Genomic DNA, 23,298 nt, shown 5'->3' on the forward strand with positions numbered 1-23,298 from the left:
GACTTTAATTTGATATTTGCAAACTAAGGGCTTCAGTTTTGGAATTAAAGGAGAAATATGTGAAACTTGACATCTAGCAGTGAAATTCCAGATTACAGCCGCCTGAATATGCTCTGCCTCACCTTCCACCACCACATTAGAAACTAATGTGGCTGAACATTAGTTTCAAACACAAAACAGGCCCTTTCTACAGCCAGAGTTTGGTTTGTTCCTTCCCTTCTTCTGGAGAAACACAGCAGTGGAAGAAGTGGACCCGGGCCATCTGGAAATAGCTCAATCTAAGCTGACAATAGCACACGGCTACTTATTTTCACTTGATTCCGCACGAACAAAAACATTAATATGAATGTTATGTTGCATTTCCGTCAGTCTGTCCTTCAATATTACACACTTTAATTGCAACAGCAATATAATTCATCAACGTGAGCATACCATCTTTTAAAGAAAAATGAAAAAAGACTAAATCCAGAAGTTATAAATATAATGTTTTTGTGGTGTATGTATAATCCCCCTCTTGTGGTGGCTAGAGTGAACTAATATTCCATGCAGCCCCTAAAACAAGAACACACACTCACCTAACTGTTTCATGAGAGCCAGCGGTAATATTACTGCCACAGAAACAATGATGATCAGATAGTTTCCATTCAGGAACCATTCACTGCAGAGAGGTAGACAGACACAAAGAAATTAATGTATTGATTTGAAGTCACTCATCATTAACACCCCGCTCATTTCCCCCTCTGTTTAGTATCTACACTCTGTTGAGCATTGCCTGGGCACCTGCAGGGGAAAAGCATACAGAAAAACTAGAAAATTAGGGACACAGGGAATAAGGCTCATAATTCAAGGTTGGAAAATGGATTATTTTATATCTCCACAACTATGCCAAATCAAACCCAGCTGGCAGGCAATCAAATATGTAGTTGATAAGAATAAGCCTCTTTGCTCACAGTAGCACGGGACACAAAGAACTGCAGCTGAAGTCTGGGGGCCATTAGGATAGTTTATGGGGCTGTTTTTGTGGTAAATACTATAATACACAAAAGGAGACCAAAAGGCGTCACTTTATAGTTGCAAACTGAGTAACTTATTTCATTCTAAGAAGAAGAAAAAAAGTTGCTGCTGTTGTTTCTAAACATGATACACTTTTAGATCAGAGCCTGAACAGCATAGTTGTAAAATGGTATTTAAACAGAATTTAGCTTCGTAGGTTGCTGTGCATCAATAGTCCCACGTTCACAATGTCAGAAGTGGAAGAAAAAAAAAAAAAGACTACAAATGTCCAAAACCTTACAATCGAAAGTGAACGGCTAATATTACAGCACATACCAGGATGACTGTCTGCTGCCTCGCTCTAACTTGATTAGTTATTTACCGTGTACTGCTGTCATAATCTACTTGCATTTGGTAGAAGGCTTTGATGGAGCAGATCAGCCGCAGTCACCATCAGCAAAGATGATGATGTGCAGCACACATTTCAACTCCACCTTTTGAGGAGAACCTTAAAAGTGCAACACGTCAGCGCGCACATGGCACATTAAACTGGATTTGACATGGAGAAGCTCTCCAGGACAAACTGCCATACTGTTGTCGTGTCAATGAAGGTTTGCTTAATCAGCCCTCCCTGTTGATTAGCCCACAATAGCCCTAAATGACCTGAAATATTAAAGCTGCCGTATTTTGTTCATTTAAGGGAATGGGATGTTATACTGATGGGTCCAATAGAATAGATTTCTATTCTTTGGATTTAAAAAAAGTTCATATTGTTTAAGTTTTAGCCCCCTCCCTCTTTCAACTTACGTTGTTTACCTGCACGACAAACTAACAGATAGGCAAGCTTAATGCAAGTAAGTTACATAGTGATGCAAATCAGCAAAAGAAGAAAGCAGTTTGCCTGCCAGCAATGAGGTTCGGGTCAGGAGAAGTGGGTTTTGTGGGAGTCAATAAATTGCTTCGGTGTGGATTTCAAATCTTGTAGACCTTTTACACAAAACACACTTAAAGTAAGGGAAAAAACCCAAAGAGCAAAAAATAAAATTAAAAAATCTCTTTAAGATGACAGCAATCATATCAGTCATACATTAAAAAGTATCTACAATATTGCTAACAGCTCACAATCTAAATTCTCCAACAAAATGATATTCTTTCAACAATTTATCATTTACATTATTCAATTACACAATTCTTACGGTCTTAGGGTGTAAAACATAACAATTTTTGGACAAAACCAAAAACACAACACTTTGGAAAACAAAGTAATTAAAGATAAAACAACATTTTTTGAAAATTATGCATCGCACAAAACAGAACAGTTGGTAAAAAACTGCAAAATGAAAACACAACATCGTCATCAGAAACACGACAGCATGAACAGAACACAGTAAACCAAACTTTTTTTTTTTTTTAAAAATCAGAAAACACACATCTTGAAGAACCCAACAACCTTTTTAAAATGTTCATTTTGTGGCTTTGTTGTGTTTTGTGAATCATAGCAGTGCATTTTAAAGTTTTTTTTGTTTTGTTAAATGTTGTTGCTTTCTCTAAAATGTTCCATATTTGGTGTTTTTGTAACATTATGCACCACGTATTCCTCCAGTTTCTACGTGGGTTTAGTTTAAACATTGGGAACATTATGTGGATGAATTAGAGTCAATATGGATCTGCCTTGCTTGAGTTTATCGGCAGATGATAGGGGGATAACGAGTAAATATTGATGCTTACATACACCACTGGCTATCGATATTTTCCTTTGCTAAGATACATCTGGGTTACCAGATATCATGGACGTGACAGACGTACAGACAGACCTCGTCCTTCATTTCCTCCACATTTATCAGTTTGAAATTATTTAAAAAAAAAAAAAAAAGCCAGAGGAATGACAGAATATTCATAAGGTGTGATCGATATGAAATGAGTCCTATATTTCCCTGTTTTAGGGTGGAAAAATCTGCCCTCGCAATTACTTCTACTATTGGAATGAGTAGATTCGTGGCCTGCTGCTGTTCCCCTGAAGGTGAGGGTCAGTGAGGAAAACCTCAACTCTTTGGTGGGAAGTGGCACACATTTTAAAGGTCCTATGGCATGACATTTTCACTTTTTAAGGTTGTTTAACATTAATATGAGTTCCTCTAGCCTGCCTGCGGTCCCCCAGTGGCTCAAAATAACGATAGACCTAAACCATGCACTGGAAATTATTCTCCGCCTTTGGAAATGTGACCATGCAGATGGCTTGATCGGGAAAGCCGCCGCTTATGACGTGGAGGTTGTTTCCTCCCAGAGCCCATATATGGCTATGCCAAAACTGCCTTTCCCCGCCCACAGCTCTTTGGCCAGCTCATTGCGCTGTAGCCTACATGGATGTAAAAAATCTGTTTAGAGCTCCTGCATCAGAACCTCTAAAGAGCCAGTGGACAGATTTAGTTTTTTTCTGGGAAAGTGACGACAGAACCAAAGAGATTTGTGTATGTGTGCGCCAAATATTTCACCTACGAATGTTTCCAGAACTTGGGCCAATACTGAGCCCAAGGGAGAGCCCAGACACCCTGCGGAGGAAACTCATTTCAGCCGCTTGTATTCGCGATCTCATTCTTTCGGTCACTACCCACAGCTTGTGACCATAGGTGAGGGTAGGAACATAGATTTACCGGTAAATCGAGAGCTTCGCCTTCTGGCTCAGCTCCTTCTTCACCACGACGGGCTGGTACAGAGCTCGCATCACTGCAGACACCGCACCGATCCGCATTTCAATCTCCTGCTCCATTCGACCCCTTACTTGGGGAAGGATCTCATTCCAGAGAGTAAGTAATTTAACGCTCTATTATTGTGTTGCTTTCCTGTATGTACAGTATAGTTACATAGCTTGTTACCAGAGGAAAGGGTTTGTATCGTTAGCAGCTAACGTTAGCTAACGGTTAGCTATGCAGTTAATAGCATCTGCAAACTCTTATCTCTGTCAACTGGGCTGTTGGAGGTGTATGCATGCCCATGAGATAGTTAGCTCGCTCATTTTAGACCAAAACCCCCTACTTCAAGCTTCCTGAAGAAGAATGAATCCGCAAATTCAGTGCATTTCATCAGGATAATGATTCCTTCATGGTTCCAGAGTCAAAACGGTCAGTCTGTCTGTGTCATTAGCTCTGCAGCTAATAGCTCGGTCACTGTCGCTAATGTAACGGTAAATAGCATGAGGTATGCGAGTGGACACCTCATTTACTGTAACGCGAGTGTTGTGTACTTATTTGTTGTTTTGATAGCCGTCCTGCTGTTGGTGTTATGGCGTGCACGATATCTGCCTTTCCCCTGATTGAAATGACTCGCGCTACGTGCATCTTTGCAAACCAGAGCAATCAGATGAGAATGTCAAAATCCTCACTCCTGCTTTCCCCTTCACGCACGCCTTTTTTGCTGTGTCTTGTGTAGCACTTGCTTGATGTTTGACTGTGTTAGGAGAGTTGTTCAGTAACTAGTTCGTCATATTGTCAAAGTAAGCTCATATCAACAAGTTTCGCTAGTTTTACGGCATAGGGCTGCCGTGCCATCTACGTGCCATAGCGATTCACAAAACATTTGCGCAAGGTACCACGGGCGTAAGTAAGGCCACACCCCCACTAAACAGCTCATTCTGAGGATCCTAAGGAAAGCTCATTTTTGGGACTGGCTGTAATTCTGCACCAAGGCAGAATTTTGGGGAAAAAAACTCAGATACAGAATTAGGGGACCACTAAAGCCTATAAAAATATATAAAAGCCTCCATTTATTTTCATGCCATAGGACCTTTAAATCTGGTTTATGAGTAATTATTGTGTAAGCACAGTGTTATTACATTCCAATGCCAAACTAAGATATCACACTTTTTCCCCGAGTGGAAGAGATTAGTATGAGAAGTTCAGAAAAAACATATGACACACAATCTCCACTGACACAATCAACCACACGGTTACGGCCACATGCACTTGTAACGATGTCTAGGAAAGGAACCCCGAGGAGTTATTTTTAGAACAGAGTAGCAGGGGTGATTCATTTCTTGTCCTCTGTCAGGTGGGAGGCACAGAGTGAAGCAGAACCTATTGCAACGAACACACATACAAATGAAAAAATGTAAAAGTAGGAAGGTCATCTATCCTGTGGCCATCTGGCACATGGACACTGTCTCACACACACACACACACACACACACACAGGGAGAGATACACAAATGTGCAATCACAAATAATCACTACAAAAACTTTCATAAACGGATGCACATACAGTACAGCACTGTCAACATTAACATACTAGTCACTCTCTCGTGCCCTGAATGGTTGAGCAAACACAGACAGAGCCTTGGGTGTTGTGTAATTAATGAGCTGACCAGGGTCAGACTTGATAAAGACAACACACATCCATAAACAAAAGCAGACGCATGTGATTACTCCTGCAGAAAGTGGACAAAACAACAGGAAAACCGTATAAAATATATATTCATTTTTTTTGTATCAATAGAGTATTATTCAACTCAAATCAATACAAGACAACAAAATCTATTTGCGTGACAGAGTAACAGTAAAACCAACTGAACTAAAGGCCCAAATAGATACACACAGATACACGCTCTACTGCTCTGTTATCATGGTATCATTCTTTTCTATTCTTTTTTACAGCATGTGGTTGTATTTGTTTTAGGATAATTGATGGTGATTCAGCAACACAATCACATACACTGGGAGGGTGAGATGCCACTGGGACAGCCCAGTTTGTCATTTCAAATAAACACCGATTGTTGACTGTGACCCACTGCATCTGACACTGCTGCACGGGGGAAATCAGGCTGAAACCAGAACACAATGTGCGCATGTTGTCGCAGTTTATCATTTCTCTTACAGGGGCAGCTCATCAGTACCAACATTTATGAGCAGAATGCGGTAGCAACAACAGCTCTGATTCTAGTCCATTCAGGTCGCACCTGCACAGTGCATGAACTTGTGTTTTATTTGTCGTTGTTAGATTCGGTTCTTTTAGTTGGAAGCTCAAGAACGGACCGGAGTAATTCAAGTGAAAATGAAGTCTTTATTGATGGCAACAAGTGAAGTATCTCAGCGCTGGTCTCGGTATGACAGAACTCTCGCAGGCAAGCCAATTTTTACATCGTAATACGAAGGAGGCAAAACTCTTCTCTCAAGTTTGCATTAAATTATTTGCCTGTTTTACACAGGGCTGTGTGACTGAGCCCTCCCCTTCTCTTCCTCCTCCCCAATCACCCTTGAAAAACAAAAAGTCGGTGAAGAGACTCTAACTGGGGTAAAATCACACTCACAATCCACCCAAGATAGTGAGTGCTGTTTATCTCTGAGGCCACCTGCACAGGGTGCTGATATCCCACGGCTTACATTTTCAGCTGTGGAGTCTAGCTGTGTTTTGATGCGAGCGTTCTTGGTGGCTCTCCTCCTCTGAGGTCACTATCGCAGCTGCTCTCACACCAGCTGCTCGGAACAGCACCAGACCTGACAACTGGCACAGCTTGACAGGACTCTTCTGCAGACACTTAAACCTTTAGACATGCATGGGTGATGGCTGGATGAGGTCCCACTGGGGAGTGATGGGATGATGTACTTTTTGGTACCATGAGTCGATTTTTCTCTTTCATTTCTAGGAGGCAATGTTTGCATATGTGATGCCGGACCAAATGTAGCTTATATATTTTTGCAGCTGCATGTAGAATTTGAGGAAAAGGGGTCTTAGCATGTTTTTAATGAGCCATTGACTTTTTCTCCAGGATAATAGTTTTTAAATTTCTGCAAAGTTTCATGCAAAACAGTAAATGTGTCCTCATCAACATAAGTTACACCTATTGTGTTTCATGGTGACATCTTTATGATAAGCTTTAACATTTTAGCATAATTTTTAAATGAAAAGCATCATAATTATCTTATACCACAAGTATTAGTAAAGGCAAGAGGGTATTTTCCTTTTAACTAAAAGGCAGAAATGTCCACATGATGTATGTGTGTTCAGTGGATCGGAAGTCTCTTACAGTTAATATACACAGTTCTGATCAGATACTTACACACTTACTCATCATGGACACGAATGCCTTGACAATTATTTCTTAAAAATGTTCTGTTTTGGGGACAGAAGTATTTTTCATAATACCTCCAAAATAAAAATAAAACTTTGTGCACGAGTTTGAATTAATTGTGGGTTTTAGTAACATCAACACTGGGTAAAAATGATACACACGCTCAAAAGTGAAAACACAGCACATCTAACATATGGCTGACTCTGTTAAGAAGGTGAACCTTGACCTTTGATGTCCTTGTCAGGTTTTCTGGCAGGTATTTTGGTTGGATATGAGACCTCTCTTCTTGGCAGTTTGCCTTTCTCAGTTAACGTTTTTGGTTTCCCGGCACCGATCAGACTTAGGATTAATATCATGAGTTCGCACAGGCCATTCCAAAAACTTAACGTAGGTTTGTTCTCTTCATTCCACAACCAGCTGTAAAATGATATGGATAACTGTTCTGTTGGCATATTATGTCTAAGTTTCATAGCCTAGCTGATGGTTTGAAGATGTGCTGAACATTTCTAAAGGTAGTTCTTCTTCGTCATTATTTCATCCGCTTTGTGGAGCCTGAAATTTTCAGTGGCATCAAAACAGTCCCCGAGCATGATGCTACCACTACCACAATTACCAGCTCGGGCAACATTCTTGGTGCTGAATGCCTTACCTTTACTCCTTCACACACGGCTCTGGTGTTTATGGCCAAAAAAGTCATTCATCTGGGTGTACAATTTTCCTCCAAATAGTTTTTTTTGTCTAAACTTTGGTCCGGAACTCCCTTCACGCCTGAATTTATATAGCTGTATATAAAAAAAAATGTTTTGTGTGCGTTTTAGGTATGTTGCAAATTTGCGACAACAGGTATCCTGGTCAATTTGGAGTCAATTTGGTATTTTTGGCACGTAATTTGGTATGTTGCTTATTTGCAACACCAGGCATAATGGTCAATAATAAGATAACAACAACACAGTAATATAACAGTGAAAAAACAATGTTTTTTTATTCACCCTTTTTTTTTTTTTACATATTTATTCATATAAATCTGCAACAGGAAATAAGTCCGTCACTTTGCGGTCGTAGTGAATATGGACTAACCGGTATTGGGGGAATAAAGATGCTATCTCAGCTGGTTGATTGAGTCAAACGGTTTGTAGCATATATGCGACAATAGGCGTTAAGGGGTTAAAAGTAGATGATGAAACCGGTGTTCCAGTAATTTCTAGTTTGTGGTAGATCTGTCTTGGTGTTTCCCAGATTGTCCCAGACCATCCCAACTTAGTTGAACAAGACAGTTTGAGTTATTTTATCAAACCTTCTTGGTTTGTTGGTCAATCCGATGATCAGTGTCCAGCGCATTTTCACACTACAAGCTGAAGTTATTTATGATCACTTACAGGAAGTTAAGAGGCCACAGCTAGTTAAATGGATAGTTTTTACCCGTGACGATAGTGGAAAACTCTCGTCTCATATTAAAGATGTGTGTTGTACCACTTTGCCCATGACACAGAGTATTATGTTATAGCCACTCACCCTGCAGGGTTGTCCACCTTCAGAAATGCCTGGATGACCAGAGGAAACTCATACTTGACTATGTAAAGATAACTGGACATAGCTGTGGAGGAAAAATACATGTACAGTGTAGCATAAATAAAGATGGCTGTAAATAAAATACAGAAAATGAATACATATAGCATATATCAAGCAAATCAGAGAATACTAGAAGCATTATGCCAGAAAAGTCAGTGGAATTTATGAAAAAAAATATATAATGTGTGACCTCACCTCCAATGTTCTGCAGCGTGATGGCAATACCTGCTGCCATCTTCCCCGGGGTCCCAAAAGCCCTGTAGCCGAGCTGCTCATATGCACGAATACCTGTGCCACAAGCACCACAAGATAAAAGAATATTATTCATGAACTGAGTCCATACTGTCCGGCACCTGTGCTGTGAAGTGACTTTAAATTAGCAATGCTGGTGATGTGGTTCAGATCAGAGAGTACAGTGATCAGCTGACATTCAAGGAAATTTGAAATGTTTGTTATTCAAGCAAGTTGCTTACATACCTACAATACCTGATGACTTTAACAGTAAATGGATGGAATATGATGAAAGGACCGCTACCACTGTAAGGAGTGACCTGAAACAAGCATAAAAGAGACAGATATTACTGCGGCCCTCCCCATCAAAGACCACATTAAACTCCTACATAAAACCCTGTGGTTCAGTTTTTACACTGTATATTACCCTGTGAGCTATTTATACAGCTGCAGACGTGGCAGGCATATGTTTTCGTTATATAGATCGCATTGGAAAATCCTGTGGCTCCACCTCACACCAGATTGTTAGTCCAGCTGAGCCACAGGGGTTGTCCTGTTAGCCCCACTGCCCTCTGTCACAGTAACTAACACACAAACACCCCAGACAGGCCGATAAAAGAAAAAAGAAAAACACAATGCTGAGATTGACCGAAAGAGGAAAAGTCCTTTTGCGAAGTAACCATCTTCCTCTTTGTTCCTCCACTCATCCACTGTGGAATGATCCACTTTAGTCACAAGTCATTCACACCATTTTCTGTTTTTTCCTCTAGAGGAACTTGCATCTCTCCACTTACTCAAACTCAGCTTTTACATACAGTTCCTCTTCAGGCATTCTGCTGCAGCAGTAAGTCTCCATCTTTTCTTTGATAATCAGATTCCTCTACCTGGTTGCTGTCTCTTATCGGCTCAAAAGCCTTCTACGTGAGAATGCCAAACCATTTGGACAGGTCTGAGTTTAGAGACGCATCCTGAGAGAACCTCACTCATTTTGATTTGCCATATATACGCTCCCCGGCCCCGCATAAACAAAAATTACGAGGCCTTTCTGTTTTTTTGTTCAGATTTTTTACACCTGCACCTCTCGGGAGTATATTGTAAAATTTTCAGCAGGATTCATTTTTGCATTTTTTTTCAAAGAAATTTCGGAGAATTATCTTGAAGACTGGTATAGAATTTCACCCCCGCAGCAAATCCTGGGCCCGAGAGAGTTTTGTGAATGGACCACTGATCTAATGACTTTCTCCCAGTCTGTCCCTTTCCAACTATTTACTCATTTGTTGTTACCATTAGCAACATTAACTTTTGCTCTCTCACACTCACTCTCACCATCTGACTCCCCTTTTTAAAAGGCCGGGCAGTCCGTCTTTCACCTCGGCTTCAACTTTTGACCACGTAACAGTTTTTTTTTGTTTTATTTTCCTCTTTGGCTTTTTTCCTCCCTACAAAGTATGTGAAAGAATGTCTGGCTCACATCTACGAGTGAGGAGTTTGTCAAGTGGCAGTAGGAGGACAGAATTGCTGACAGTCAGACCGACTGACACACTTGGGTCACTATAGCTCTACGCTCACAGATTTCCACCCAACAACATTCTTATTCAGACCCGGACGACCGACCCGCTGATCTGCACCCACAAATGAAAATATAAGCGACGTGAGGATCAGGCCACATGGAAACAGAAACAACGCAGTAGCGAACATATATTTGAATTATTTTATCTGCATACAGCCCTGTTTTTTTTTGTTGGGGGGGGGGGGGGTTTAATTATGTGTTTAAACACATTCTGGATTTTCCCATTTTCTTGACAATTTTTAGGGGAAATAGGGCGGCCAACTTCCTTAAAGGCGAACAAAACAAAACGAGAAGATTGGATTTTAGGAGGACCGGGGATAAGCCAAAGATTATCCCCATTCTGTGGGAAGAAGTGGAGGACTACAGATACCTGGGAGATGGATACAGACTACAGAGACTGGAAATGCAACACTGAGGCTGTCTACAAAAAGGGACATAACAGACTGTCCTCATAAAGAAGGTCCTTTAGGGTCTGGACCAAGATGTTACATATCTTCTATCAATCTGTGGCCTGCTTTGCAGCCATCAGTTGGGGCAGCAGCATCAGAGCCAAAGGCTCAAAGAAACTGAAAAAAAAACAGAAAAAAACCTATATTACAAAACACTGACCTTTTTTTTTTATCTATGGTATTTCTTTTTCTGTTACATGTACTGTACTATCATTGTTTGAGCAAACATATTTCTGGCAGGAGCATGCCTGGGGGACAGAATGACTCAGTATGGTGGCAAAAAGGAAAGGGGACGATGATAAGCCCGGAGTCCAATGTGGAACACGGAAAAATTGCCAATATTTCTTTGCCAAATATGTCACTGACCCTGCCTGTGTTGATCAGCTACTACCCTATTGTTTGATACAAGATCGGAGACATATACAAAGACACAGGGTGGATAAATGCTCCCTATCTGTTGCACTTAGTCACGTACAACCAATTTACATGTGACTGCGTGAATACATGAGGCCTCCTGATCGACCGCAGTGTTAATGTCAGCTCCTGTCTGGCACAGTGTCACAGACACTGACTGTTTAGAGGCAGAAGGTTCAGTGAGTTCAGATGGCAAACAGCTTGGAAAACCTCAGTCACACAACTCAGATCAAAATAAGGAGCTTTTTCTACCACGAGGGAAAAAATCCGTCAGACACCACTGCTGGGAAGAAGAGGTAAATCTTCCCTCTTGCTTACTTTAATCCTAAATCACAAACAGCCACTCCTCTCAACGGGCTAGTTACATAAGTTTTCAAATTTTCATTGAAATTTTATGCATGGATGTATTTTTAGTTTTTCCAACTGCATGGCTTCCATTTTGGCAAGAGATGTACAGGTAAGACTTAACCATTGCTCTCTAATCTCTTAGGAAAAGCTCAACAAGATTCAGCATCCGCCACCTTTAAGTTTAGCAGCATCATGAAGAGGTGTCAAAACAGCACGAAGACAAGGAGACGAATGACTGTTCGTGCTGCCAGAGACATGGAGAGAAATTTCCCTCTAGTGAAACAACTCGGATTATTTCTGAGACCCGTGCAGGAACATCGATCAGTCTTACAGCTACAAACCTCATGAACAAATAAACAAGTTAAGACCTAAGTTAAGACCTACATGGGCACGCTTGTCAACCTAATATCCTGTCACTGTCTTGGCTTTCAAGCTGTGGTTTTGCGCCACAAAGCTTCCGGTGTGTCCTTCTGGGATCCAGATGCCATTAATCACATCTATATCCTTTTGCTGCAATTCCAAGAGGATGCATGGGTATTAGCTAGCAGCCTAGACATGCCCTCGAAGGCAGGAGATTCGGACATGATACACAGAGCACTATCTGGCCATTTTCAAATTGTCAAGTTAATAATGTTAATGCTGGTGATGTTTTGTGTCTTTAATCTTTTCATCAAATAGATTAAAAAAAAAGGCTCAATTTAACAACGAATAGATGCTGCTGATAAGGTATGACAGTTCTCTTTTACTGAAAGGTTAAAAAGACCTGGAGTCATTAAATTGACATATAAGTCGTCAGGGGAGGCTTTTAAATGTTATACTGCTCGTACAGTATGCACATACCCACTCGTTGAAAGCAGAGAATCAGTCACAAAGAAACGATGGAGTTATTTTCTGCCTCTGTAATTGGAATTGCACTTGGTGAATTATTTCCAGATTGCTATAAACATGAGTCATTATTTATCAATCAAATGCACCCAGCGTCATTAGTTTCTGCATCATAAAGAGGGTCTGCTGCAGGGCTGATGCAAGACAATCCCTGTCCAACTAGGTGCTTATGAGTGATACAGAGTTCTAATGAAAAAACAGATTTCTAATGCAATCAGAGTTTCATGTGTTCATTGTATCAGATATTAATGAGTGACTTACAGAAACAGGACAATCCCTGTGTTGGCCATGGCATATGCAAGTCCAAGAATTCCACTTCCCATAATCGCATTACCCAGGTTAAAGACAGACATCCCAAATGAGGTTTTTCCTTCAAACTGCAGCCAAAGACAGTGGAGAATTGCAAACAGGTTAAGTCTTCAGTGAACACCTCAGAATGTGGTGTTTAAATAGGATGTAACCGAGTGGTGTGTAAACTCACATCAGTAAAGCGTGTCGTCTTCTTGTCCTCCACGCCTGATAAGAATTCCTGGCTCGCTGGAAGGTTGGATTCTGTATTTTCAGTTCTGTGGGGACTAACAGTTAAAAACAGTTTTACCACACATGAAGAAACAAACACTCAAGGTCCATCTCTTCCTTTTTCTTTTTCTTACCAATACAAGCTCATTTAAAATATGTCTGTGTTTAGTCTCCTCATCATTGTGTCATACATACCTAGCATTCTGGGCACTATTGGCTACTGTTTCCCTACAAGCAGTGTAGAGAGAGGTCATCCATCACCCAACGAGAGCACAAAGTGGAAAAAACAGCAACCAGAGTCATAATATAATAACAGCATCAACAAGGACATCTATAAATAATCATCTCTATGCTGGAGAGAGAAGCTTTAATCAAAGCATCTATTACACCAACACTGCTAACAGAAAAAAAGTGCTAGGCAATCTGACATGATAATTAGGCACTGAGATCACTCTATTATCCAGCACTAGCTTTACACACTGAGATATCAAGCTTCAGGAATGGTTCCTACAAAAGATATATATGCTTTGTTGCCAAAGCTCTACCCTAAAAGGGTACAAGAACTGGATTTTAAAAATTGGTTCATTTTTGCACCTGCTTAACTGAACCAATAAAAAAGTATTCAGCACCCCTTGTAATAGAAATGTAACTTTTTGTCCTGGTACATAATTTGTATCCATTGGAAAAACTTGTCACACCTACAGTAAATTCACAATCCTAAACATGCATGTTTTGGACCGGACTGAGGGGGCCAGAGTAGCCTGAGAAACTCCATGTTGGGGTTGGGAGAAGGTGAAAACGATATGTCCACAGCCAACATTCAAACAGCGAAACCTTTCGTTGCTGAGCAACAGTACAAACCACCACAATAGTGTGCAGCCCACAGTTATCTGTCAAGAATTTAGCATTTATTTGCGTATACCTTAAGCCAGGGATGTCAAACTCCGGTCCTCGAGGGCCACTGCCCTGAGGGTTTTAAGCTGTTTCCATGCTTCAACACACCTGATCCAGATCGATGCCTCGTTGGCTTGTTTGTGCAAAATTTAACAATCTTTTGAGGAGATCCATTTAATCTGAATCAGGTGTGAAGCAGGGGGGCATCTAAAACCTGCAGCACAGTGGCCCTGAAGGACCAGAGTTTGACATTCCTGCCTTAAGGTGTAAGCAAATTTATGCTAAATTCTTTACTGATAACTGTGGGCTGCACACTAGTGTGGTGGTTTGTATTGCTCAGCAGGTACATATGTATGCATGATGTATGTATGATGATTTTGTACCTTCCCACCTCATTTATTTTTTTTAATTCCTTTGTCCAGGGAGCATTCCTGAACAACGTGTTAAACATACTGAAATTGTGTTTGAAATTTAATTTCGTGGGTAAAACTCTGTTTCTGGAGTTGATGTGTAGCCAACTGCTCCTTGATTGTTCCAAGCACAAGGCTAGCTGCTGTGGATTTATTAAACTGTATGCATTTGTTTAATAAAAGCAGATAATGTAAAGCAGTCAGATTGGTGTTTAGCATAGTAATTTTCACATGAAACAATATTTTTTGGTGCGTCAAGCAAGTCTGAGCAGGATTCTAATCGTCTGTCACACATGTACAACCAATGTGAGTAGATTTTTACTCTTTGGAAGCTTATTCTTATACCAGAATTTGCTGTGTGGGCCGTACTTCAATTATTATGCTTTAGATGCTTTAATAAAAGGTACCCCCCAGGGCAGCAAGATAACCTAATCAGTCTCATAATCGGTCACACTACAGCACTCATACATTTTCTGCTATACTATATCTTTCCTTAATTTGTTGTAAGCATGTCAGTATTTTCAAGGCAGCATAAAACAAAGTGATTACATTACGGCGGAAAGAGCCCTAAGGTGTCTTAAGGTGTTGTTTGGCAAAGAAAAATTAGAATTGACTGAATTGAAGATCAGGTGTATTGATTCTCTTGGTTGCTGGAGAAACGGGCACCTTGATTTTTTTTTTTTTTTCCGTGAAAACAGAATGATTATCGGTTCAACACTGTGCAAAATTAAAGGCACTTAGAATGTTTTAATTATTGTCCATCACACACAACCAGGAGGAAGGCATCTGATCAACACAAAATCTACGCATATCATGCATCTAGAATCCTTAACAAATATAATATCTTCAGCAACAGGAATTCATGAAACAGATGACATCCCAATCTCATTAAGTCAGGTTAAATTGAGTTAAAGTTCTTCAAGATGCTCTGAATAACCTGCCAAGTGGCTTAATACCTGGGAAAATGTGGGAGTGAGGACTGCAACTGCTTTAAAGGCAGAGGGAAGTCAAATATCACTTTAGCTGGGGCTTTTTCCACAGTCTCTTAACTACTGCCTTGATTAATGATCACTCTGCTTTTTGTATGAAGTTTATTATAAAACGTCACTTCAAAATCAGAGCTTGAGCTTTTAGCAAAGACCTTCATAGCAGCATTTATAATATATTTCCATTGAAAACAAACAAAGGATTACCCTGAATATATGAGATTAGCAAACACTGTAATAATCTGTAGTACTCACTTTTCACAATCCTCTGCAGGTGGTGTTTTGGCTGATGCTGTGATCTCCTCCCCAGGCTCGTGGCCTTTCCCATTAGGAATAGCATTCACCTCCGCCTGGGAGGTTTCCACAGTCTCAGTTGGTTTATCCTCACTCATATCTGATCAGGTGAATAATAATCTGTCAGTGATGTGCTGGAGTCTGTGTGAATGTGAATGTTTCCTTTTGGGATCTGCGCGAGAAACAAAATAAAAATCCAATAGCATTAGACACATGGGTGCACTGAATAAGTAAATGTGGAGTGGAGATCTGAGAAAAAGTATTAGCATTTTTCAAATGGAAAGACAGCTGAGGACAAACTGCGCAATAATTCAATGGCAAAATGACATATTTCTGATGTCAAATGAAAACAAACATTTTTAGTCATCTGAACTTGATCCCATTAAAAGAGGGATAATTCATGCTGAAAGAAAATTGGTTCAAATTTTCAGTTAAAATCAGCAAACCCTTCAAAAATTCACTGGATTATCTGAGCTGACGACGGAGCACATAGCTAACAAAAAGTTGACAAATTGGAAATTTGCGGTTTTCATAAGACAGCAAGACATCATAAATGTCTCTTTAGGCTTAAGATATGAATTTTTGCTGAATAACACCATAAAGAAACTGTCAGACAAAGGAAAAGACATGGGAAGGTAAATGACTAAATGGACTATGGGTACTCAGGTGATTATTCACATTACTTTACAATAATTGAACTCAGAAGCTCTTCCTATTAATGCTGATTCAATAATAAAATAAAAAAAAGGAGGATCTTAAATGACCACTGGCATGACATGCTATGACTAAATCAACTTTATCTTATCTTTAACATTATCATATTTTTTCTAATGCTGTTTTTAATAAAGAAGTACTGAGTACAACAAAAAAGAAAAAGAACATATATAAGCTATATATATCCATATATATAAGATATATATGGATATATATATCTTATATATAGATATATATAGATATATATAAAACAGAGTGACTGTGAGATCTGGCAATATCTTCTCCTGTAACCACAACAAAAACACAGTAACTCCAACCCAAAATACTGAGTTGACATTGAAAAGATGTTTTGGCATATCCAATGAATAATTGACACATTAACTGACAGGTCCTCCTTCAGAGGAAACAGAGCTTTTTAGTTTGCCATGACACAGTCAGCTTTGCTGCAGGCCTCCATTTCCTGGGTATCCTGTTGTGTTGTATTAGCTGACCAGCTGGCTTGTGGGGCCCAGAAGGGCCCCTGTGACATGTATCTCCTACATGCTGTTGACCAAAGCCCCCCTATCTGGCTAGCCCTGAATGATCTCCTTTGCTCTGCTGCATAAACAGCAGCTATAATAGTGACCATGTTGGGATCTATAAAGGAGGAACACACAAATGGTTGAACACCCAGCATTGAAACAAAGAGAGAAGAACCAGCCAGGACCAGCTTCGAACCAGTTCTAGCTGTCTTTGTGCCTCCATTTCTCTGCTTGTCACTTTTCTCTTGGTTTCCTCTTTTATTGAGAAGGGTTCAACATCGCCACAATGCTCAGGGTTTTCTGTACTACCATTCCTGGCAGCCGCGCAGCTGCCTTTGTTCCCCCAGGCCTCTTCCGCTTCACAGTATGCTCTTTTAAAGGTAGCTTTTTGTGGAAGAAAATATTTCAACACATCAAATACAGTGTGAGGTGAAAAACCCCTGGTCCTCACCTAGCAGTCTTCTGAACCTACCAACCACAATAGTGAAAGCTTCACTGCATAGCCAGGCCTCTCTGTGTCTCTGGCTAAAGCCAGGCAACGTGGTTGGGCAGCAAAGCACAGTGCACAATGGCATATGTTGTGTGGTTTCCTGGGAACGGGTTAGGGAACAGTGGTACTATTGTGCCAGGCATCATTATACTGCCCGGGCCCCCTTGGCTCTAGTTTGCCAGGCCACTCGAGAGGCTGAAAAGGTATTTCACTCTCTAATTGAAAAGATGCCACCTTGAATTCAGCAAATGCCAGTATCCTGTGTGTATGCACAGTTGTAGCAGAGCTGCTGACGATGGCAATGGCAGAGGCAAGGCCAGCCTCGTGGGACAAATCACTGCACAGAAATGTACTGCCACTCAGAGAGTCTACAAATCACGAAGAGGTTGGAGTAGCCTTTGGCTACTCCAACCTTGGGCTGTCCAGCTACATGGGGTCCTCCTCAATGGCCCTGAGCAGTGGAGCTTGAAACAGCAGACATGATTGGCCTGAGTTGTGTCCTCTACACTCATTATGTGCAACAGAAAGGGAAGTACATGACAATTGAGTGAAAATCTACTCATTCGGTCAGAACTTCTTATTCATAGGGGGGATTTGTAGAATGGTGAACAAGAGGGAGCAGGGATACTACGGGGAAGAAATACTTTGAATAGAATAACAGGTTTAGCTGCAGAGAAAAATTATTCATACCTAAAGAATTATTTTATTGAACATCCATTTTCTAAGATTTACTTCAAACCAAAGACATCAACTGTCCTAAAGAAGCTGGTAGATTAAAAAGATTTAAGCAATTAAAACCTACTTGGTAAGTATTTGGAAAACATCATGGCTTGCTTTAAAATGCACCAAATCCCAACATAAGGCATGTCAGAGGTGAAGAGTACGGCCCAATTAAAAAATGTGGTGTCGACGGAAAAGTGACCCGCCGAAACTCATTTGTGGAGAGTGTTCATGCTAATCTCCCCAAATACAAGCATCTTTGTTTTGTGCCCATTTCACGAATGTATTGGAACACAGTTGTCAAGTCAAAGATGTTAGAGAAAAGCCAAAAAAAGTAATTAAAGGCAAGAAAATGAGGGAAAAGAAGGATCAGTACAAAGACAGTTGATTTTTAAGCCAACATCTGTCGCTGTCATTGTGGTGTGAAAGGGAAGTAGGGTTGTGTGGGTGAACTGAAGCGCTCTGTCGTCTCTAGACACTATGTCATGTAAAAACATGTGATAATCTGCCTGCAAGAGTAAACACTGCGTTCCCTCATTTCAAAACAGTTCATGTCCAAGAAAGCAAGGGCAGAGTTTCCCAATAATTTTCCGCATTGTTAATTTGGTGGTTATCTTTCTCCATATCATGCACGGCATAAACAGGTTGATAGGAGGATATTTAGTCTTTTCGTCTTCAGCCTGATTTTCCCGATGGAACATTATGTTCCACATACAAGAAAAGAATCGCATTTTTCTCAAGAGCAGATGCTACAACTGCAGCAGTTAAACTGCTACTGGAAATATGTGCATAGTTTTACAGAGCCTAACTAAAAAAGAGGAGAGAAAAAAATATACATCTGAACAACAGAAGGACCAGATGACAAAAAAAAAAAGGAAGATTATCTTTGGAAAAAATTATCCCCCCACTTGTATCCAAACTTCCAAATCCTACGCAAGACTTAATACCACATCGTGATGCTCTTGGTGGGAGTAAATGATTCTTTTCACAGCAACAGCAGAGGCTATGTTTATTCAAGTCCTCGTCCAAAACATCACATCCGTTTGCCAGCACAGAGGGAGTGTGTGGGGCTCAGTTCTCTGGCTCTGACGTAAGCAGCTCTGCAGAGACGTCATCCCACAAGGAGGGAACCAGAGCCAGCCAGCTTCTCTCATTGTTATTCCTAAATTGATACCCCAACCACATAACATCGTTCGTCTCGATTCATCCCCACTTACTCCTGTGCTTGTTTGCACTTGTCCTTGTTGTTCTTTCGTGTAGTTTGATTCTGTAATTAAATGTGAAGCTTTGTGTTTGTGTGTGGAGCGGGGGTATACAGCTTATGTAATACAGCAAGTACTCTGAAATACTGCCTCCTCTGCCTCTACTTGATGACATTTCAATAGGCTTGTGGTCTTAAAGGCTTTCCTAATTGAGTCTCCAGTGTAATTTACAGACTTTCAATCTGCAGTGTGTGTTACAATCACTGTCAGTTTATTTATTGTGTAAATATATATATATATATATATATATGTATATATTTACATATATATATATATATATGTGTATATATTAGGGCTGTGACTTTAGCGCGTTAATTTCGATTAATTAACTACACACATATTAGCGCGTTAAAAAAATAACGCATTTTAATCGCACACTATAATTATTATTTTTTTTTTAAATACAGACGGATGGAAGCGTCGACAAGTGCGTGGTTGTGTGCAGATTATGCAACAAGGAATTAGCGTATCACCGCAGCGTATCAAGCCTCAAATATCACCTCAACGCTAAACATGTAGCAGCTAGCGTGGAAGCTAACGGGGGCCCAACGCAGCTTAACATCCAAGATTCTATATACTGTGTTTTCATGCATGCTACATTCAGATTTCAAATAGGGATATGTTCTGTGTTTGAAATATTGTTGAAAATGTTAATTTTCTAAAGGATAAAGTATATGCGATTAAAATGCAATTAATTTTGATTAATTAATTTCAAAGCCTGTAGTTATATATATATATATATATATATATATATATATATATATAAATATTGGCATGTGTAATCTCTTATGCTGCAGAAAATCTCTTTTCATTCATGGACATAGAGGAAGGATGACGAAATTGCTCTCTCATATTTTTCACTACAATGAATATTGAAAAATGGCCATGATGCTTTTGATAACTAGACAATTGCAAAGAATTCACTTGCTACATTCTTTGCTACATTATATATATATATATATATATATTAAATAAAAATTCCCTTGTTACATTCTTTGCAAATCACGGCCATTTTTCAATATTCATTGTACTGAAAAATATGAGAGAGCAATTTCGTCATCCTTCCTCTCTGTCCATGAATGAAAAGAGATTTTCTGCAGCATAAGAGATTACATATGCCAATATTTATCAATGATGACTGGCTAATAAGTCCACGAGGGGACATTTTATCGTAAACCTTCAGGCTTGGGACCTCTGATAATCAGGATGAAAGAGGAGATCGGATTAAGGCCCATCCCGCTGAAGCAGGAAATAAGGATCAAAACCTGCTCAGGTCACTTCATGCACTATTCCTGCATAAAAATAGCTACCGAGGAGTGAAAAGCCTCAGAGTAACCCCACATCGTGCCACACACAAAGCTGTGTTTGAGTACTTTTCACGTGTGCAACTGAACATAGCATCTGCCGGAAATAAGCAGTAAACACTCACTGAATGTGCTGAACAACCATCTGCCTGTGTCCTGGTTCTTCACACCAGAGTGAACAGACACATGAGGACACGCACACACACGCACACACACACACACACACACCCACAGACATATGCAGTGTAATTATGGGAAAATGCCATGCTGTTGTTTAATGAATGAAACACTAAAACATCTGCAGGCAGAAAATAGAGCTGTGAACATCACAAAAAGTGTGGAAGACAAATGTGAAACAGAGATATCAAAAGTAGATATAAAAAAAAGAAGTCACACCATGTAGCCTAGTCTCGTTAGGAATACAAAAGCCTGTGCCCATCGAGCTTTGTCAAAAATCAAAAATATTTGATCAAACTCCTGAAGTTTGTTAATCTTTTATAATTGGCCACAACTTTATTGGCTTTACATATGAGATTAAACAGAATAAGGACACCCAAAGTGTCTGTCCATCTTATTGGTACAAGTATGCAAACACTGATCTCATTTTGAGTCACATACTATCTATGCACCTGCAGCTGTGTGATCTCTCGGGTTGTTCCAGGTCCTGCTTGAAAATGATGATAACTTGGTAAATACTCAGATGTTGTTTGTGTTTCAGTCCATGTGCTTTCAGCAACCAGAACAGAGGCATGATCAGCCCAGCATCGCTGCGCATTTACACACATCAAGCCGACATTGCGGAATCAGCTCTTCACCTCTGTTAATACCTCGTTTGCTGGCTCCTCCGTGCTGTTTCTGTACTTCCACGTGTGAAGCAACGCGCAGTGAAGGTGCATCAGTCCTGGCCTGAGAAAGCATATGAGAAAGAGGCTATAGTGTGTCCTGAAGGCTGTGTAGGACCACAACCTTTTGACAATCACAACTTTCTCAAATAATTAGACGAGTTTTTGATTCTTCACTAGATCGTGGATGTCAGTCCCACACAGTCAGACTTAGGTGAGCTGCCAGCTGCATTGCAGATGAGTAAAATCCATCAATCTACTCTCTTTTTGTTCCAGAGTTGCTACTGTCATTTTGAAAGTCTGTATGTGAGATGTTACTGTCGGTAGACGTATGTTTGTGTAAAAATACGCTCTGCCACACCCGCAATCCTGAGCGCAGCAACCCAGCTGAAATTTGGTGTGTATACCTGGGTGTTTTGTTTCCCTCAATAATGATAGGAGGTGAAGCCGATAAACACCTGCCACTACTGGGACTGAATGTCAATCAAACACGTTCCCGCCGCACTAAAAAGCCAGATGTTTAGCAGGTGTTACTTGGATTTTGATCAGTGTAAAAATGGTTTTGAATTAACAAGGCAATATTTAAACTTTATCACTTATCAAGAGTCGCACCATGCTAGCATGTCATGCTCAGCAGTGTGTCTCCTGAACATATCAACCTCCATTTACCACTTAGTAACACTGCAAATGGCCCAAAAATATAGTGTACTAGAGCATTATTAAAATCCCAAGCTATCCCATGCTAAATTTAATCTCCTACACTGTTGTTTTGACTTTGTTGTTATCTGCAAAAGAATCATTTATACTTCCAAATATCCATTCTTAAACCAACTCGTCCACCTGGATACCAAAGCTCAAAAAGCACATTTTGTTGGTATGGTTTTTAGAGGGCGATGGACCTGAAAATACATCCAGAAAGATATAAGCATTAGAAAGTTTACTCTTTTTTCCATTTTTCCGTACAGCCTGAACATTTGAATAAATATGTAAATAAATGTGTACAGCAGAACATGGGAGTAATATGACCCTTTAGCTGTCTTCAGCTCTGTCATTAGACTTTGCTTGCCCCCGGAGCCTGTCTCTCAGTCCTTACAGAGCCGTCCTCCCATCTCAATCATTCCATATCCTTCTCTGCTGCAGGCCATGAAGAACCCCTGTGATTAGACAGCAGGAAGAATACCAGATTAACTTCTCACTGGTGGATTTGTATGTCAGCCTCTGAGATGTTCCTCATCACTGGGATTCCTTTAAGCTGCCGTGAGATGCACGCAGATCATAATGCTATACAGGATGCGATGTCAGCATGGCAGTGCATCCTGGATGTTTAAAGCAGGATCGCAATAATTTGCTCTCTGTAATTTTGTATGTAACACTTCTCTGGACAGCTGGTGATGGTGCATGTAAGGAAGTGAAAAGATAACCTTGCTTCACACCCACGCAAATAATCCTAAATCACATCATCATATGTTCACTATCAAGCAAGGTCAAAGAAACAATCTCTCCACTGGTGAAATGATTATAAACTGTTTGTGTTCGAAGTAAGCCGGTGAAAGTGGTTCAGGGATTGTTCAGTTTTTCCAAACTCATTATTTCTTTTCCATAGCTTCATAACCAGCTTCGATTAAACACAAAACTGAAATCTATAGCTGTGAATAGCCCCCAGTGTTGATGCCCTAATATGTTCCCTTAAAGTGATAGTTCGGAGTAGATTCACCCTGGGGTCATTTGAACCGTGACATCCAGCCAAGTAGCCCACCCGGAGTTATTTCGATCTTAGCTGAACATCAGCTAAGTTACTGAGTTATTCCGAATAGCTTAGTAC

At 40.2% G+C, this 23,298-nt stretch overlaps 1 protein-coding gene across 6 annotated transcripts in view; it reads right to left on the minus strand.

Annotated features, from left to right (window-relative positions):
- LOC142377140 (sodium-coupled neutral amino acid transporter 3-like) overlaps nucleotides 1-23,298 on the minus strand; it is a 47,366-nt gene that overhangs the window by 11,056 nt on the left and 13,012 nt on the right. Inside the window, exons 2-12 of one of the 6 annotated variants that reach the window (XM_075460956.1) lie at nucleotides 22,503-22,630; nucleotides 22,283-22,375; nucleotides 21,462-21,540; nucleotides 15,585-15,795; nucleotides 13,235-13,267; nucleotides 13,002-13,095; nucleotides 12,782-12,897; nucleotides 9,101-9,174; nucleotides 8,819-8,911; nucleotides 8,567-8,648; nucleotides 576-658 (exon numbers count right to left, since the gene is read on the minus strand). In XM_075460956.1, the coding sequence (XP_075317071.1) occupies nucleotides 576-658; nucleotides 8,567-8,648; nucleotides 8,819-8,911; nucleotides 9,101-9,174; nucleotides 12,782-12,897; nucleotides 13,002-13,095; nucleotides 13,235-13,267; nucleotides 15,585-15,721 (712 nt within the window). In that variant the 5' untranslated portion in view covers nucleotides 15,722-15,795; nucleotides 21,462-21,540; nucleotides 22,283-22,375; nucleotides 22,503-22,630. Of the gene's footprint in view, nucleotides 1-575; nucleotides 659-8,566; nucleotides 8,649-8,818; nucleotides 8,912-9,100; nucleotides 9,175-12,781; nucleotides 12,898-13,001; nucleotides 13,096-13,234; nucleotides 13,268-15,584; nucleotides 15,796-21,461; nucleotides 21,643-22,282; nucleotides 22,631-23,298 lie in introns of those variants that run through there. The other 5 variants (XM_075460955.1, XM_075460952.1, XM_075460957.1 and 2 more) reach the window with 5 other exon arrangements.

This window comes from Odontesthes bonariensis, chromosome 3, assembly GCF_027942865.1.
Source record: "Odontesthes bonariensis isolate fOdoBon6 chromosome 3, fOdoBon6.hap1, whole genome shotgun sequence".
NCBI lineage: Eukaryota > Metazoa > Chordata > Actinopteri > Atheriniformes > Atherinopsidae > Odontesthes > Odontesthes bonariensis.